Here is a 16644-nt window from a genome sequence, read left to right as displayed (position 1 = left end):
TAGGTATTTTTAGAAAAAAATTAACAACCATCTTGCAGGGATTTTTAGATATAAGCTGACTTAGAAAAAGGGCAATGAACTAGGACAAGGTGATCTCTCAAGATTCCTTTAGTCCCATGAGTCCAGTAACCATATATTCATATAAGTGAAAGACTAGTTTCTCTCTAAAATGTCATTAGAGAGAAAAAAATTAACTAAATTAACATCAAGAAAGTAAAATAGCTTGAGAATATGCTATACACAAAGCACTCTAATTGCAGTGCTATTCATAATAGCCAAGATGCAGAAAAAATCTTTATGTGCATTGACAGATGAATGAAAGAAGAAAATATGGCATATATGTATAGGATAGAATACCATTCAGCCTTAAAAAAAAAGAAAACATTCTGAAATACATGACAACATGAATGAACATTGAGGACATTACGGTAAGAGAAATAAGCCAGTCATAGAAAGACAAATATTATATTATTCCACTTTCATGAGGTATCTAATAATAGTCAAATCCACAGAATCAAAGAATCAAATGGAAATATCATTTCTCTGTTTTTCAAAGGCTGGGGAGAGAGGGAAATGGGGAGTTATTAATCAATGGGCATAAAGTTTCAGTTAAGCAAGATGATTAAGCTGTAGAGATCTGAAGTACTATATACTTAAAAGAATGCCACAAGGGTAGATTTCATGGTTAGTGTTCTTACCACCGTAAAACAAAATTTTTAAAAAGAATATGCTATATATTTAAACTGGAATTCTATAAAGCTCACAAAAGAACATGTCTAATATGTACTAGATGAAGTGTTTGAGGATATAAACAGAAACTCTCCAGAGAGAAACATGTTAAAGTAAAATGAAAAAAAACACTTCTGGAACTTTGGCTCCTGGGGAAAAAAAGGTAAAAAATAATTCTACAGGGAGCCTTCACAAAAGTATTAAATTTAGATATACAATGAAAGAAGGGATTAAATTAATACTGTTTAATATTTCTCTTTAGTGCTGTTAATTCTTCACAATAATGAATAGAATAAAAGAATGTCGAGCAAAATGGCATTAATAATTTCCCTTGAAATTATGAACTTAATTACTATTCTAAGCTGAACATTAAAGCTTATCTAATGTCTATATCCAAGTGCAAAGTTCTAACATTCTGTTAATAAATTACTGCTAAATGGTTAATAGCTTGCTCTCTTTTTAAATAGGCAAAATAATTTATAGTCACAGAATACATCTACTAGAAAGAAATGTCTTTTTAATATCATCTTTAACATATTAAAAAAAAAACAAAAGCAACAATTCAATAAGGATCCTTTCATTGTTCTTTATACAGATTTAAATGCTGTCATGTAATTTATCAGTTACATTTATAATCGATAACCTTCCAATCACTGAGTTTAGAAATTACAGTATTTACTGAGCTAAACTCTCTCACAAAATAAGGCACAACTACATAATCACAAGTAATAAACACAATACAAATAATCCAAAAACTAAACGAGAAAATATCCATGCAAAAGTATCTACAGAAGATATGAATATATGATCCAGTTCAAAGAAGTACAGAATGTCATATACATAACTGCATCATGTTACAATAAATTCATTACTCCTACACCAAAAGAACTTAGCTATTTCCAATTCTATTTTATACAATTTTACATGAATTTAGTAAGTTTATGCACAATATTCACATCTGCAACAATAACAAATTGATCATTAAAATTCAGGCAAAGGGCGATTAAGACACAATAATGTGTGGCACATTATAATTACAGAATACCATTCATTGAGCCCATGTCTAGAAGAACTAAATGGATGGCACATTGAAATCTTATGGATCAAGTCATCCATGGTTTTATAGCCAAAGTGCATTAAAAAAAAACTGCTATAGTCAAATAGGTCATGAATATCAAAATATATGATCATAATTTGCTGTCCACTTAAAAGCTAAACATTTTTATGCAAATGCAAGGTTTAAAAAAAATTGGCTTTAAAGTTCTCAAAACTATAAAATAATCATAAAACCTTTTTAAGAGAGATGATGGGAAACTAACAAATTTGGCAGTTACTATTTAACATTACTGTGAGGAAACTATCAAACTAGCTAATACCACTTTAAGAGGTAGTTGAACAAAATGTCATTTGTACACTGCCTTGAGGTTTTTGTGTTTGTTTCCCACTTTTTCCTTCTAAAGGAACAAATCTCATAACAGCTGCTTCATCTTTTTTCTATTAAACAGTTCCATAGACCTAGTTTATTGTACACTAACCCGGCAAAGACTTGATCCTAGCTCACATTTCTGTGCTGGATTTGGAATTTACTAACATGTGATGCCAATAAGTTTTGTATTAGAGCCAAGAGCTGGGACTCCATACTACTCTAACTCACTGACATATAAATAGTACCAGCAGATATCTAAAATATAGGGTCGGTAAGGACTCAAAAGATGACTTTAATTAAAAGAAAAAAAACCCTCTAATTTTTCTTTCCAAAACACTTTAAATTAGTGAGAGTTCACTTCATTTTTAATATTATTAGTATAATAGCCTATGATAAATTATTCAGGACTTATGAAATGAGATTAGCTAGATGAAACCTATGGTTTTATTTGTCGCCTCCACAACTTTTTTATGACAATGTGGGCAGGGAAATAAGGGAAAAAGCCTTCAGTGTACCCAATTAGATCCAACTGTACCCAAATATTCTAATCCAGAAGAATTCTCATGGTTTTATTACCTAAAAGAATTAATAACAGATGGTGCTGTTAATATCTATTTTTCTAGCACATTGTCACTTACATGTGAAAATGTAGAATTGACTATTTAAAAAGATTTATATGAAAATGCATAATTTTAGCTCATTTTATATTATCCAAGTATGTTTAATAAAGAACCATTGTATTTCTTCATTATATATGCTAAAGGATATATGTTTATCCAAGTCCGAGGCTTCAATCAGGGTTCTTAACAGCTACTGACAATAGGGTTTACATTAATTGTTTTTATAAAAAAAATAATTAAATGATTATGTGACAATCTCTTTTAGTTTACGTATGTTATAGGTATAGCATAAACATGATAATTTCATTTTGTCATAATATTTGAAAGCAAGTATATATTATAAACTATTTATTGTAAATGAAATATTAACTCCCATCCTTTCCTGCTCTTACTATCAAATAACTGTGCTGAACAAATGCATAATTTAACATTTCTTCTCTAGAAAGAGTAATAAATCAATATTAATGGCTTCTCTCTTCAAATGTTTTCCTATTTTCCAAATTAATAAAACTATGATAATTTAAAGTACAGTTCCACTGTCAGCAAACAAATAAGCTAATTTTTAAATATCTACAATTAGCTATTCTGTTTCAATTCTGATTGTAACTTTGGTATTCCTAAATAAATTTGTTTTTAGTGAAACTCTATTCTTCAGTTGTTATTTCAAGGTAAATACACAGTATTATTTTTGCAAAGTAAAAAGATTTACCAGTTGATGTGGAACCCCAAATTAACCATTTTAAGTTCACAACTTTTAAAAACTCTTCCCCATTAAGTAAGAAGAAAATATAAAGTAGAATATTTAATGTTTCTTTACCAGTTTATATTTTGTTTTCACAGATAAGCCTATAGCAATATCATTGGCTTTAAGATGAAAAAATTATGGAACAATTATAGTAAAGCTGAGGCTATGCTTGGGAAGGTTAAATCCAATAAAGATAAAAAGAAGGTCCATTAAAAAAAAAAAAACATAGATTCCTGAAGATACTAGAGAGATGGAGTGAAGGAATAAAATAAAGGCTAATCTCAGAAGAATTTCCACTTACAAGAAACTGAGAATAGGATCTTTACGAAATTTCTATTGTTCATTCTCCACCCAAGGTGAATGTGAGAAACCTTGTAGGATGAATGGAGAATATGTGAGAATTTAAATATAACATAGAAAAAAAAAAAAAGAATAAGAAAAATTAACCCTAATCTTTAAAATACAACCTCAGGATAACCATAAAGTAAGCAAATTGATTTTACAGAGGTTTTCATAAAATCCACCCAAAGAGAATTTAATTAGTATTGTTAAAACAAAAACCGTGTTTGAGTTCATGGTTAATATACATTTTGACATAAACTGTGTTTACAACACTTAAGTAATAAATGTATAACATAATGTAACATAATGGACCTATATATAAGAAAAAAAGAGTCAAAAATTGTATATTTCTGTGTATAACTTCACGAAGAGAATATTTAATATAGTGTTATTGTGCAACATATATGATGTGATAACATAGTTCATGTACATTTCTGTACAAGAAATTTGAGAGAAAGAAGCAGCAAGTTATGGAAGTGTATTCATGTCATTTGTGAATAATGAAATAATATTTAAAAAAATACATCGATATTTTCTGTCCAAAGTTTATTTACATTTCATTTGCTAATTCTAGACTTGGCATGAAAGCTGTTCCAGGGGTTCAATGGAAAAAAATAATGAAAGATGAGCCCAAGTTGCACAAAAATAGAAGAGTTTTACTTGATATTGGTAACATTCCAAAATATACGAATTCTAATTTGGTCTAGTATTGCAACCACTGTCCAAATCAAATAGTAGTCCAAGACCTCTATTAAGTACATTTATTAAAAATCTTATGTTAGTGTAATAGTACTCTGAAGTTATGATAACCCATTATCCTTGCAAATCATTGAAACATGCATTACAGACACGAACAGGCTTCTTAGAAGAAGGAGTTAAGGCATTTTTGGCTGAACATTCAGCACAGAAGATATTTCCACACTGTCTGCAGTGATGCTGTAAATGACAAAAATTAAACAATATTAAGCACAGAAACTACACCAAATATATTATGAGACTACAAGAATACTGCAAACTGCACTGTTAAGATATATTAACTTTCAAGTAATTAGTGTTATACTTAATAACATAATATTTTAATATGCCAATTTAATTCCTTAGTTAAACTGAATGTTTCCTATTTATCATATACTTTGTTAAATATTTATATAGATTTTATTATGGCATTCTCAAAAAAACAGGAGGCTTTTAAAGTGTCAATAAAGTACCTCTATAAGGTGAAAAACTATTACTATTTGCCAAATGTTTAATATAATTTCTTCAATAAGAATATAAACTTAAAACAATCAAATGATGGTATTATTTAGAATATTCTTTTTCTATCTCTGTTTTCTCTTCCTTCAAAAGAATGCAATGATGACTAAAACAAATGAGTTTAATATTGGTGTACTTATTCAGAAAAAGATTATTCCAGAGAGTAGTAACTCTGTAAGAAGGTAATGAGTAAATTTAAAACTAAAATTGAAACATATATGCTAACCACAAACTAAACTGCACAAAATTTAATTATTCTATGTGGTTGTAAATTCATCAAAAAATGCAAAATTATTTTTAATCTGTCAAAATTCTTTTGATTGTTAAAACATTAATTGTCACTAAGGAATAAAATTTATAACCATGGCAATATAAACAAAATCATTTACCCGTCTCACTGTTACAGAAAAGCCTTTCCCACAGGCCATACAGTTTTGTACTTCATTGTCTTCAGCCCACTTTCTATTCAATGCTTGTGTATGTTTGATCTATTAAAAAAAAGTTTTAATATATTAGAATATTCAGTGTTTTAAAGAATGATTGATACTTTCTAATTCAGTGCTTGAGTTTTATAAAATTTTGACTATATGTATAAAGGAATAAAATTTTAAAAATAGGAAATACTTTGGTCAGAGCTGGAGCACCACTGGGGCCACATCTGAGGAGGACATACCCCAAGGGAAGACTGGGAAGGCACCAGAGCCCTGTTAAAGTGAATCCTGCTCAGTAGCGCCAGCCCCTGCACAACAGCTCCTCCACTAGAATCACCAGCCAGTCCTCACAACCAATCAGCCCGAGAGTCAATCCCTCTCGCTGATGTACAAACAGCAACCAAACTCAACTATAACAGGAGGGCACACACAAACCATACATAAGATAATCCTACAGCACCCAGCTCAGGGGACTAGGAAGCCTGCGCCACTGGGCCCCACAGGGCACCTACTATTTAAAACCACTCTACTAAGACCAAGAGACATAGTAGCCGTACTAATACATTGAAACAAATACAGGAAGGCAACCCAAATGGGGATAGGAAGAAACATGTCCCAAATGAAAGAACAGAACAAAGCTCAAAAAAAGAACTAAAGAAAATGGACACAAGCAGTCTATCAGATGCTGAGTTCAAAACACTGGTTATAAAAATGTTCAATTAACTTAGCAGAAGAGGAGATGAACTCAGTGAGAACATTAACAAAGAGATAGAAAACACATAAATAGTGTTAGAAATAAAAAAGAACCAGTCAGAAATGAAGAATACAATAACTGAAATGAAGACTATATTACAGAGAATCGATAGTAGATTAGATGAAGCAGAGAACTGAATCAGTGATTTTGAAGATAAGGTAGCATAAAGCACTCACAGAACAGCAAAAAGAAAAACAATCCAAGCAAATTAGGATAGTTTAAGGGGCCTCTGGGACAACATCAAGTATAACAACATTCACGTCAAGAGAAGAGAGAGAGCAAAAAATTGAAAACCTATTTGAATAAATAATGACAGAAAACTTCCCAAGCCTGGTGAAGAAAATATATATACAAGCCTGGGAAGCACAGAGAGTCCCAAACAAGCCTCACCCCAAGACACGTCATAATTAAAATGCCAAAGCTTAAAGACAAAGAGAATTGTAAAAGTAGCAAGAGGAAAGCAATTAGTTACCTACAAAGGAGTTCACATAAAACTGTCAGAAACTTTTCAGGCCAATAAGGATTAGCATGAAATAGTCAAAGTAATGAAAAGCAAGGACCTACAACCAAGTTTACTCTACCCAGCAAAGCTGTCATTGAGAATCAAAGAACAGATAAAGAGCTTCCCCGACCAGAAAAAGCTAAAGAAGTTCATCAACACCAAACTAGTATTACAGGAAATGTTAGAGGACTTCTTTAAGAAGAAGAAAAAGAATAAAAGATAAAAAAATAAATAATAAAATGGCAATAACTACATATATATCAAAATTACTTTAAGTGGATTAAATGCTCCAATCAAAAGATAAGGTGGCTGAATAAGAAAAAAAAACTCTTATGTATGCTGCCTACAAGAGACTCACTTCAGATCAAAAGACACACAAACTGAAAAAGGAATGGAAACATATTTCATGCAAACGGAAGCAAATAAGCAAAGAAAGCTAGGATAGGAATACTTATAACAGACAAAACAGGCTTTAAAACAAAAGCTGTAACAAGAGACAAAGAAGGACCCAGTAATCCCACTTCTGGGTATTGAAACAAAGAAATCCAAAACACTACTTTGAAGGGACATGTGCATCCATGTGCAGCATTATTTACAACAGCCAAGATATGGAGGCAACCTGGCTGTCCATCAATAAATAAATGGATAAAGAAGAGTTGGTACCTATATACAATGGAATATTACTCAGCCATAAAAATGAATGAAATCTTGCCATCTACAACATGGACGAACATAGTGGGTATTATGCTGAGTAGAGTAAGTCAGACAGAGAAGGACAAATGCCATATGATTTCACTTACATGTGGAATCTAAACAAAATGAACAAAATGGAAACAAACTCCTAGATACAGATAACATTTTGATGGTTGTCATATGAGAGTGAGGTTGGGCGGAGCAAGTGAAAAAGGGGAAGGGATTAAGAAGTACAAATTGGCAGTTACAAAAGTCATGAAGATGTAAAGTATATCATGAAGAATATAGTCAATAATGTTGTAATAACCATGTATGTTGTCAGATGGGCACTAGATTTATTGGAGTGATTACATTGTAAATTATTTAAATGTATAATCGTGATGCTGTACACCTGAAACTAATATAATATTGTATGTCAGCTGTAATTAAAAAATAAAAATTAGTATTAAAAGTAAAAAAAAAAGAAGTATTTTGATCAACTTCCATTTTCAAAAGCTGCTACATTTTTAAGTTTGAATGACAAATCAGTCATCAATCACTCAAATCAAATTTTATTCCTCAAAGACATTGGTAATTTCTAAGTTTTGGTGATTTCCCAGTCATTCTAACCCTAAATATCAATCCTCCCTTGGGACTCCGAGTACATATTCAAATATTCATAGCCACTGATCTATTTGTTGGTGCTTTTGGCTTTTCCCAGTACTGACAACTCATGAATGACACAGCTCTCTAACTGACCCCAGGGGTCTCTTAAACAAGTTCTTTCTCCCTTATGTTTAATAACCTATAATGTCTATAATACTGCTACATAGACAATAACCACTCAAAAGTATTTAGCAAATATATTGAGGTTTTTTTAAAGGTTGAAAATATGCTTTTTATTAAGAGGTAAATGCTAGACCAAAACATTGCCTCCCATCGCCACAGGACTTACTTGAAGAGACTGATTTTCTCTGCCCAGCTCCTGCACTGCTGCAGTTGTATTATCCAGCTTTCTCTGCAGTTCCAGCACTTTGGTCTGAAGTTTTTCTATTTCACCTTCTCCTTTAAGACATCTAGAACAGATTGCAAAGAGATAATTTTTAAAAATCATTAAAGACTCTTCTAGAACACAGATAATTAACTACTTTAGTAACTTTAAATATAACATTAATTTCTACTATCTGATTGTTTTAAGGATAAGTTTTCAAATGGCTACTTAAATTCCTGCAGGAGCTCTACACTTTTCCCAAGACTCTTTTTATATTTTAAAAACTGTGGCATAGGACAAACTTTTTACCATTAGAATGAAAATAAATTAATTTTATTAGAAATCAATCACCTTTCAAGTAGTGCTCTCCTTTCATCTTGGTTATTCTGAATTGTTGCTTCTAATACTGCAATTTCACCCCGTAAATCGTCTGTCTGCTTCTCAAGTTCACTAACTCTCCGTTGACTAGACTGCCACTCCTTCTTCACAGTGCCTAAATTCTCATTTAATGCTGTAATCTGCATGGTAAGTTTAGTTTCATTTTCTTCATGTTTCTTCATTCCTACTTCTTTTTCTTTTATTTCAGAATGCTGAGAAAAGGAAAAACAGTGAGAAAAAAACTATTACAAAAGTAGTTCAAAATAAATTTTAGTTATTGAATTTAAAATACTGGCAACACAAATAATATTACTTCTTCAGGAAAAAAGACAGGAGAATATATTTCAGTATACACTAATGAAATTGAGTCCACAAACATCTCTGTAATTTGAATTGGCTCAAAGGCCATAATGCTAAAATGATGGTCGGCAAACCTCTTATGAGATCAAGCTAAAGTAAAGCAATTTGAGATTTTCCTTTTCCACTAGAACAGGGGAAGAACATATAGGTAGGGATGGCAATATGCCCTGGAGACAAAGCTAGCATTTTTCTTAATGTCTCAAATTCCACATAAATCCTTTAGTCTCTGTCAACCTGCCAAAAACCAATAAAATACTTCAACTCACTGTGTGCATTTGAAACTGTAATTCTTCAACTAAAACATTCACTGGTCAAGTTATCTGGGGATATTTGGATTTAATCCAATAAAGGAAAGCCAGATGCTTCCCATTTGGCGTGCACGACTTAGGGAAGGAAAAGTAGGCTTTAGTCATCATAATTTTAAATGGAAGTTTCCGTTCTCTCTTATCAACATTCACTTTGACCAAACAAATGAGTTTAACATGATTAGCATTCACACCATTTACCTCAGTCTACAATGTTATGGGTATGTTTTTTCTGGCACTAAGTGGTTTTCTTTTCTTTTCTTTTTTGAATTATATTTTATTGGATTTTTGCTTATATAAACCAAAATATAATTACAGAATAAAATAATCCCATGCATCAGCTATTTAAATAAATCGAATTTCCTTTTTTAAAAATTAAAATGTTAGATGAGAACCGGAATTATAACTTCTAGGTAGAAAAATCCTCTTACTGAATTGATTTACAAAATCAAGTACAAAACACACTCCCCAACATTAGCTTACTGACCAGTTTAGCTTCTTTCTCGATAAATTCTTTCTTGAGCTCATCTTCTTCCTTTTTCACCTGTTCTTTTAGCATTTGCTGGTTTCTCTTCTCCTGTTCAAGGTTTGCTTTCAGGGAATCTACTTTCCCTTGAAGCTCTAATTTCTGCTGAATCAAAAGCTGTTTGGCATCCTTGAGATTTGTTACCTCCTATTGAAAAAGGCCAAAAATAAATTATCCTTTATAATAAATATTTCAAAATGTAGCTGAAACTTAGGCAACTTATCACAACAATATATCCAACATGAGTTTTAGCTTCTTCTCTAATGAGTTTCTTAAAGTTAAGTATTTCAATTTGCTAAAAAGATCCAAGATAATGTACCACCTGCTCAACAATCATTTAAATTCGAGTGACAGTTCGCATGCATGCTTTGATTGAATTATGTGAAAAATTTCTACCCTCAATTTCCCTTTCTTCACTTAGCAAGTGTTCATCGGTTACCATTTAAGCATCATACACTGTATGAGATACTGGGGATATATACAAAGATGAATTAGATACATCCATACTTTAAGGAAGTCACAATCAGGAAGAACATAATGACACAATATAGAGATAATTATAAAGCAAAATTATAAATATACTCATAGATGTAAAAGGCACTATGAGAGTACTCAAGAGAATCTAACCTTTCACTAAGAAAATGAATAACATTTTCAGAGCAAATTATGAATTAGTTTCTTCAACTGGCACCCTATCTATGCCTAGGACAGGAAAAAATATTCAAAAAATTATTAAAGGATTTTAGGAAGAAAACAACTGAAGAAACGGAATCCCTTAAAATCTTAACTCTAAACTCTTATTACATATTTGGAAGTTAACTACCTAACAAACATAACTTTCTAAATCAAGAGTTCTCTTGATTATCATCTCAACAAAATCTAAACTTCTAGCATTATTTTGCTTTATTCAGTAATCTGAAAACAAAAGTAACAGTTTCAATATGTATATAGATAGTATGCAACATAACAGTACTCTGAGAGAAAGAGAATTTGTCAAAAACAACAAAGCAATGTTCTTGGTATACAGTAGGTTCAATAAGTAAATAATATATATTTTTAAAAGTTAAATAACAATAATACAATACAGAAGGAAGAACATGATTATCTTAACATACTTTTATGCTTTCTTGCTTGTGAGACTTGAGTTCTTCACTTAGTTTAGCAATTTCTTTTTCTTGTCTACATTTAATTTCTTCTATCTCGGCTGATTTGGATTTTTCATTTACTAGGTCTTTTTCTTTGAGTGACTGTAGAAAAATGATGTATTAATAAAAATGACTGATACTATGTATGACACTGTCTCTGCCCCTTTCTACCTAAGTTAAAGTGAGCAATTTACTTACCTTCTCTTGCCTCTGTGTCCTTATTTATACAATGTGAACAATAATTAGATCATTATAAGAATAATAAAGTTAATACTGGCCAAAGTAAGAATACTATAAAATTTAACTAAAACTACCATTCTTGCTCTTATTAATACTCTTATCATTCTTATTATTATTACTATCACTATCTTTATATAAGACACCTAGCTAGGAGTATTATATGTTATCTAATTTAATCTCCAAACTAGGTAGCTCTTTTTAATCCTCATTTTATAGGTAAACAAAGATTTAGAGAAGTGAAATAATCCATTAAATTTAGAGCCAAAACTAAAACAAGATCTGCCTAATCTATAGCCCTTGGAATTAAAGGCCCGCAAACTATAGTTCTGTCAGAATTTTCTAAACTTCAGGCACAAACTATGAATTTCATCACAGCATCACCAGCTTCACTGCCCCCCTACAAAAACATCTCCAAATTTAGTTAAAGAGAATTTCAGAAATTGCACAATTGAGATATAACAAGAACTTCAGAAATTATAGACTTTAGAATAATATCCTATCAGCTAATAAAATACATGATTTGAATTATAAAACCCTAAGTAAAATGTTCCCTAGAATCTGAATATCTCTTTCATATATGCATTTTAACTGATTTTTAAATGTATTGGTTATGTAATACAATGCTTTTAACTTCATAACTTAGCATCATTTAAATAAAATACACCCCTACTTCCCATTAAAAAATGATGGTTCTTAATTTTAGTAATTCTTAATAAGCTTAAGAATTATTTCTAGACCTTTTATTATCTCATTCATGCATCTAGAGGATAGTATGTTATATAAGAAACAGTTAAGGAACTATAATATATATTTTTGGTGTGAAAAACTGATTAGTTTGTAAAAACTAAAAAGAGCAGTAAGAAAAAAAGGATAGAAATGTAAAGAAGGCTAGTTTAATAACTATGACCTAGCATTAAATTCTAATTACCATAAGTGTTTAATCAAAAATGACTGAAAATAAAGATGGTGCCTATACTGAGGGTAAGAGGTTTGACTGAGAATCTCTATGGCCATTTCAACTCTAAGATTCTAGATTTCATCAGAAAATGAAATACCTTTTCTTTTTGAATATCTTGTAGTGCTTTAAACTGCTCCTTCAATTGCTGTTCTTTCTTTGCTGCATCTTGCTCCAAAGCAGCCTTGGCAGTCTTTAGTTCTTGAATCAATTTATTTTGGTTTCCAATTTGATTTCTGTTTGAAATCAAGTCCTCCTGTGCTAGAGAAAGCTTCTCTTCTATAGACTTATAAAAAACAATTTCTCCAAATTATTATATCATTTTTTTAAAGTTCAACAGAAACATACAGTTAACACAAGCATAATGGAAAGCAATAAACTATGAAAAGATAGTTTATTGTGCCATACCTGCAGTAAGATTATGGAAAAAAAACAAAGAATGCCAGACAATTAACTCTCTTGCCAATGGAAAAAAAATACAGCATAAAATACTTAATAAAGCTAAAGTAATTCTTTAAACCTCTAGAAATAATCTGTAAGTATTTACTGGTTAAGTGATATGAAGGAATATTAAGTAAGTAGGGGCTATATCAAACAAACTCAGAGAATATACATATGATATGCTTAGAGAGAAGACACGGAGAGACATGAAAAAACTATTTAAAAAGATATAGTTAAATGTTGTTATGTGTGTATATATGTTTTATAGGATCTGTGACATCCCTTGACATGCTAAAACCTTTGATAAATAAAGAGTTTTTCTGTCTTGAAAAGAAAAAACAAAAAAACCATTTCACATCTGCCAACCTAATCATGTGAATGAAAAGAAGAAAGTCAACCAGATATCTGAGTCTCTATTTCTGACAAGTGCATTGCCTTACCCTCTTAACTTCCCATCTATATGGTAGAAATTATGTTGTCAGTTAACACAGTCCATAGTTGCTGACTGTTTTAAGGCCCAAATATTTTGAGAAGCCACAGCTAGGGAAAAGAGCAAGCTTTTTGACTTATTAGGTTTCATCTGGGGCAGATAGGGTAAGAGGTATTAAGAGGTAGGTAATAGAAATGGCAGAAATCTTGCCACTCTCAGCTTCTACTGCTAAGAATCAGTAGGGAAGGGAACTAACTTGAAGATGCTCTTCTACCATCTAGAATAAGTTCATCTTTCTTATTCTAAATATATAGAAAAGGAGGTGGAAGATAAATTCAGGAAGAATTCATGCTGGTTAGACTTAGCTATAGTAAGCAGTCAATAAAAAAAAACACATGAAAATAAATAAATGAATGAAAACCTTATTTAAGGGGCTTCTTAAGCTTCCTGAAAGAGAAAGTTTATTCCTTATAAATAATTCAGTTCAGAAAGCTTTACGATATAAATTAAATTTCTATTTTCAATGGCTTCCAGGAGAATACAAAGAAGCAACCCTAAGGCATCTTTTTCAGGAAAGACCTAAATTCATCTAGTCCTTTATTAATCAAGCAGCTAACCATTAACTGTATATACTACTAAAGTAGACATGAGAGTATAAGATGGTCCTTGACTTAAAGAAGCTATGTGTAGCCCAAAAAATAGAACCGGTATGTAAAATGAAAGCTGTACAAGGGAGCAGAGCATTTACTATCTGCCAAAAGCACAGAAAAATGATGAGTGTGAGAGCTTTCTGTAGAATGTTTACAGAAGACTCCATGGTGTATGTGGGAACTGACCTACATATCGCAAGGAGTGAGAGTGATGTCAGATAAAAATAATAAAATTTGGTAATGCCTAGTCCATACAGTCTACAGCAATTGTAATTAGGTAATAAAGGTCCTGAGCTAAAGCTAAAGAATACAAAGGCTTGCTAGAGCCTCAAAGCAACAGTACACCCAATCTCTGACAACAAGAATTCCAAAAGGCTCATGGTTTAAATAAGCCTATAAAATTTTAAACTCACAAAAACCTAGTGATAAGATCATTAAAGTCAAGTTCAAAATTTGGACTACTCTTTTCTGAAGATGCCAAGACATATCACTCTACCTTGACTCTGAATATTCATCTGTCATTCAGTGGTATACTGCCATATATTTTCAATATTCTTTTTATGTTTCTTGTTACAGACCATGTTATTTTCACCTGCTCAGCATCTCTTCCCTTAGGGACCGCTTCTCTCCTATTCAATGGTTTAGTTGGGGCTATCTTTAACACATCCATTCCCATTGGAATAGACAAGTCCCTGAGTATATCAACTATTAACCTTGATGCTAAATAAATACCTCAATCACATTATAGTACTGTAGCTAAAGAGAATGTTTGTAGTGTTCCATGTTAGCTACATTTTTTGTCTGTTCAACAATTTTTCCTTTTCTTCTTTTAAAATGAAAGAAAAAATTTTAGGTACTACTTTTTCATGATGACTGATGAAATGACATAAGGAAAAGTACTAGGCTGAGAAGATTTATATTTAATTCTAAACTTATTACCCTAGAATTTTTACTTCACATAGGGTGAAATTTTACAGTTAAATTCCACTTTTATCTTTCCTAAACAACAAAGACTAGCACAGTACACACAATTTAAAATATCCAGTCAACAAATTTGGTATTTCATAAATAATCCAGTAGATGGGGCTAAAGGCATAGATTAGGCCAGACAGTCATCTTCCATTCTACAGGTGTCTTGGTGTACACTGTTAGCCCACAGATGGCAGTCTTGCCTTAGGTAGGCATCATGTTATATGGTTCTGAACCTCTCTCTCTCTTACATAGAAGATCATATAACATCACTGAAGCACAAGAAAAATAATGGCTGATAACCATCTCTTATTTTGGCCTCATATAATATCATTAGAACTTCCCTAGGAAGTTACTCCTTTAAAAAAAATAACTTCCTAAATATTTCAGATCCTTTGTGTTTTGAAGTATTAATATAGAATTTAACGATATTCTATTTTGTAAAAAAAAACTCTAGTGAAATGATGATAAAAGAATAAAAGGCTATGAATCAGAAGAACTGTGATATAATCATGGGTCTATTATTGTGCAACCCTAGGCTTGTCACAAACCAATATGGGTCTCAGTCTGCACAATGAAGCTTTGGATAGAGGAATCTATCCATGGCTTCTTAATAGTTGTAAAACTCCACCACGACCTTATCTTTCTTTTACTTTTGCCCATAATTACATTTGAATTATCCTTTCATATATAAAGCTATTAGTAAATGATGTAACTTTCAGACATCATAAAAATAGTTGTTGAGTAAGTTAAAGAATATTGATTTAAAAGATCTAAGTCCTGTTACTATGTTATGTTCTTCGGTAAAATACACCCATATGAAAAAAAAAGAGTATGGTTTCCATAGATCTTCTACAATCAGTCAAATTTCATCTCGTCTATCACCTAAATATTCTTCAAATTCATCCACATTCTCTACTATTACCAGCCCACACCACCATCATCTGCAATTGGACTACTGCAGTCTCCTCTCTAGTTTCTACTTTCGGCCATGACCCCCTACAATTCATTCCTTATCCTGTAACCAGTCATTGGTTTAAAATTCAAATGTGGACAAATTCTTTCAGTGGTTCCCTACTGCCTTTAGAATAAAGTCTAAAACTCCCGCAAACCTTTACTGACTTTCAATAGTGTTGTAAGGAAAAAATAATAATAATTTAGAGAGTATAGCAAATAAGACACTTTCTAAGTTTCAGGTGTTATTTTTTTCTTATAACAACTCTTACTAATTTTCAACTTAGCCATATATATTCTACTATTGGCACTATGAAAATTCTTTTACCCAATTTCCCATTTCTTTGTCAAATCATTAGTCACCACTGATTTGCTCACTTCCCTTAGAGCTTGTATGCATTCAGGCCTTTTGCTTCATCATGTCTCTCACATAAATCCCTTCTGTTCCATCCTCTTTAACTTTAATCCCAGTTTTAATCAACTCACACCTTGATCACTGAAATTTATGACAGAAAGAAGGGAGATATCTTCTTAACTAATCTCCCTAACACTAGTTTATCCCAGACCTAATCTAAGCTGTCTATAAACCACTTTCAGGTTAAGATGACTAAAATACTGTTTTCTTCATTTTACTCCTCTGGGAAGACCCTTAGCTTCCCCTCCAATATAAAGTCCAATCATCCTTGTTAGGCATCTAAGATACTTCACAATTTGATCCCAACCTTTTTAACATTACCTTCTAAACACAAACCAGCACTCCAGCAAGACAATTATGTTAACTGACTCCTGGCTTTTGCGTATTCCCAATGCAGCACCTTTTCCCAA

General features: G+C 31.6%; 1 protein-coding gene across 2 annotated transcripts in view; it reads right to left on the bottom strand.

Moving 5' to 3' along the window:
- Nucleotides 1-1229: 1229 nt before the first annotated feature.
- The window catches only part of EEA1 (early endosome antigen 1), a 108038-nt gene continuing 92623 nt past the window's right edge, over nt 1230-16644 (bottom strand). For both annotated transcript variants that reach the window (XM_036237973.1, XM_016147649.2), the window contains 7 exons: nt 12476-12661; nt 11151-11282; nt 9997-10182; nt 8818-9056; nt 8431-8551; nt 5506-5604; nt 1230-4798 (listed from right to left, as the gene is read on the bottom strand). In XM_036237973.1, coding sequence (XP_036093866.1) covers nt 4676-4798; nt 5506-5604; nt 8431-8551; nt 8818-9056; nt 9997-10182; nt 11151-11282; nt 12476-12661 — 1086 coding nt within the window. In that variant the 3' untranslated portion in view covers nt 1230-4675. The remainder of the gene's footprint in view (nt 4799-5505; nt 5605-8430; nt 8552-8817; nt 9057-9996; nt 10183-11150; nt 11283-12475; nt 12662-16644) is intronic.

The sequence above is a fragment of the Rousettus aegyptiacus genome, unplaced genomic scaffold (genome assembly GCF_014176215.1).
Source record: "Rousettus aegyptiacus isolate mRouAeg1 unplaced genomic scaffold, mRouAeg1.p scaffold_m13_p_2, whole genome shotgun sequence".
In the NCBI taxonomy this organism is placed as follows: domain Eukaryota; kingdom Metazoa; phylum Chordata; class Mammalia; order Chiroptera; family Pteropodidae; genus Rousettus; species Rousettus aegyptiacus.
The sequence above is the reverse complement of the archived record's forward strand: the minus strand, read 5'-3'. Positions and strand labels throughout refer to the sequence as shown.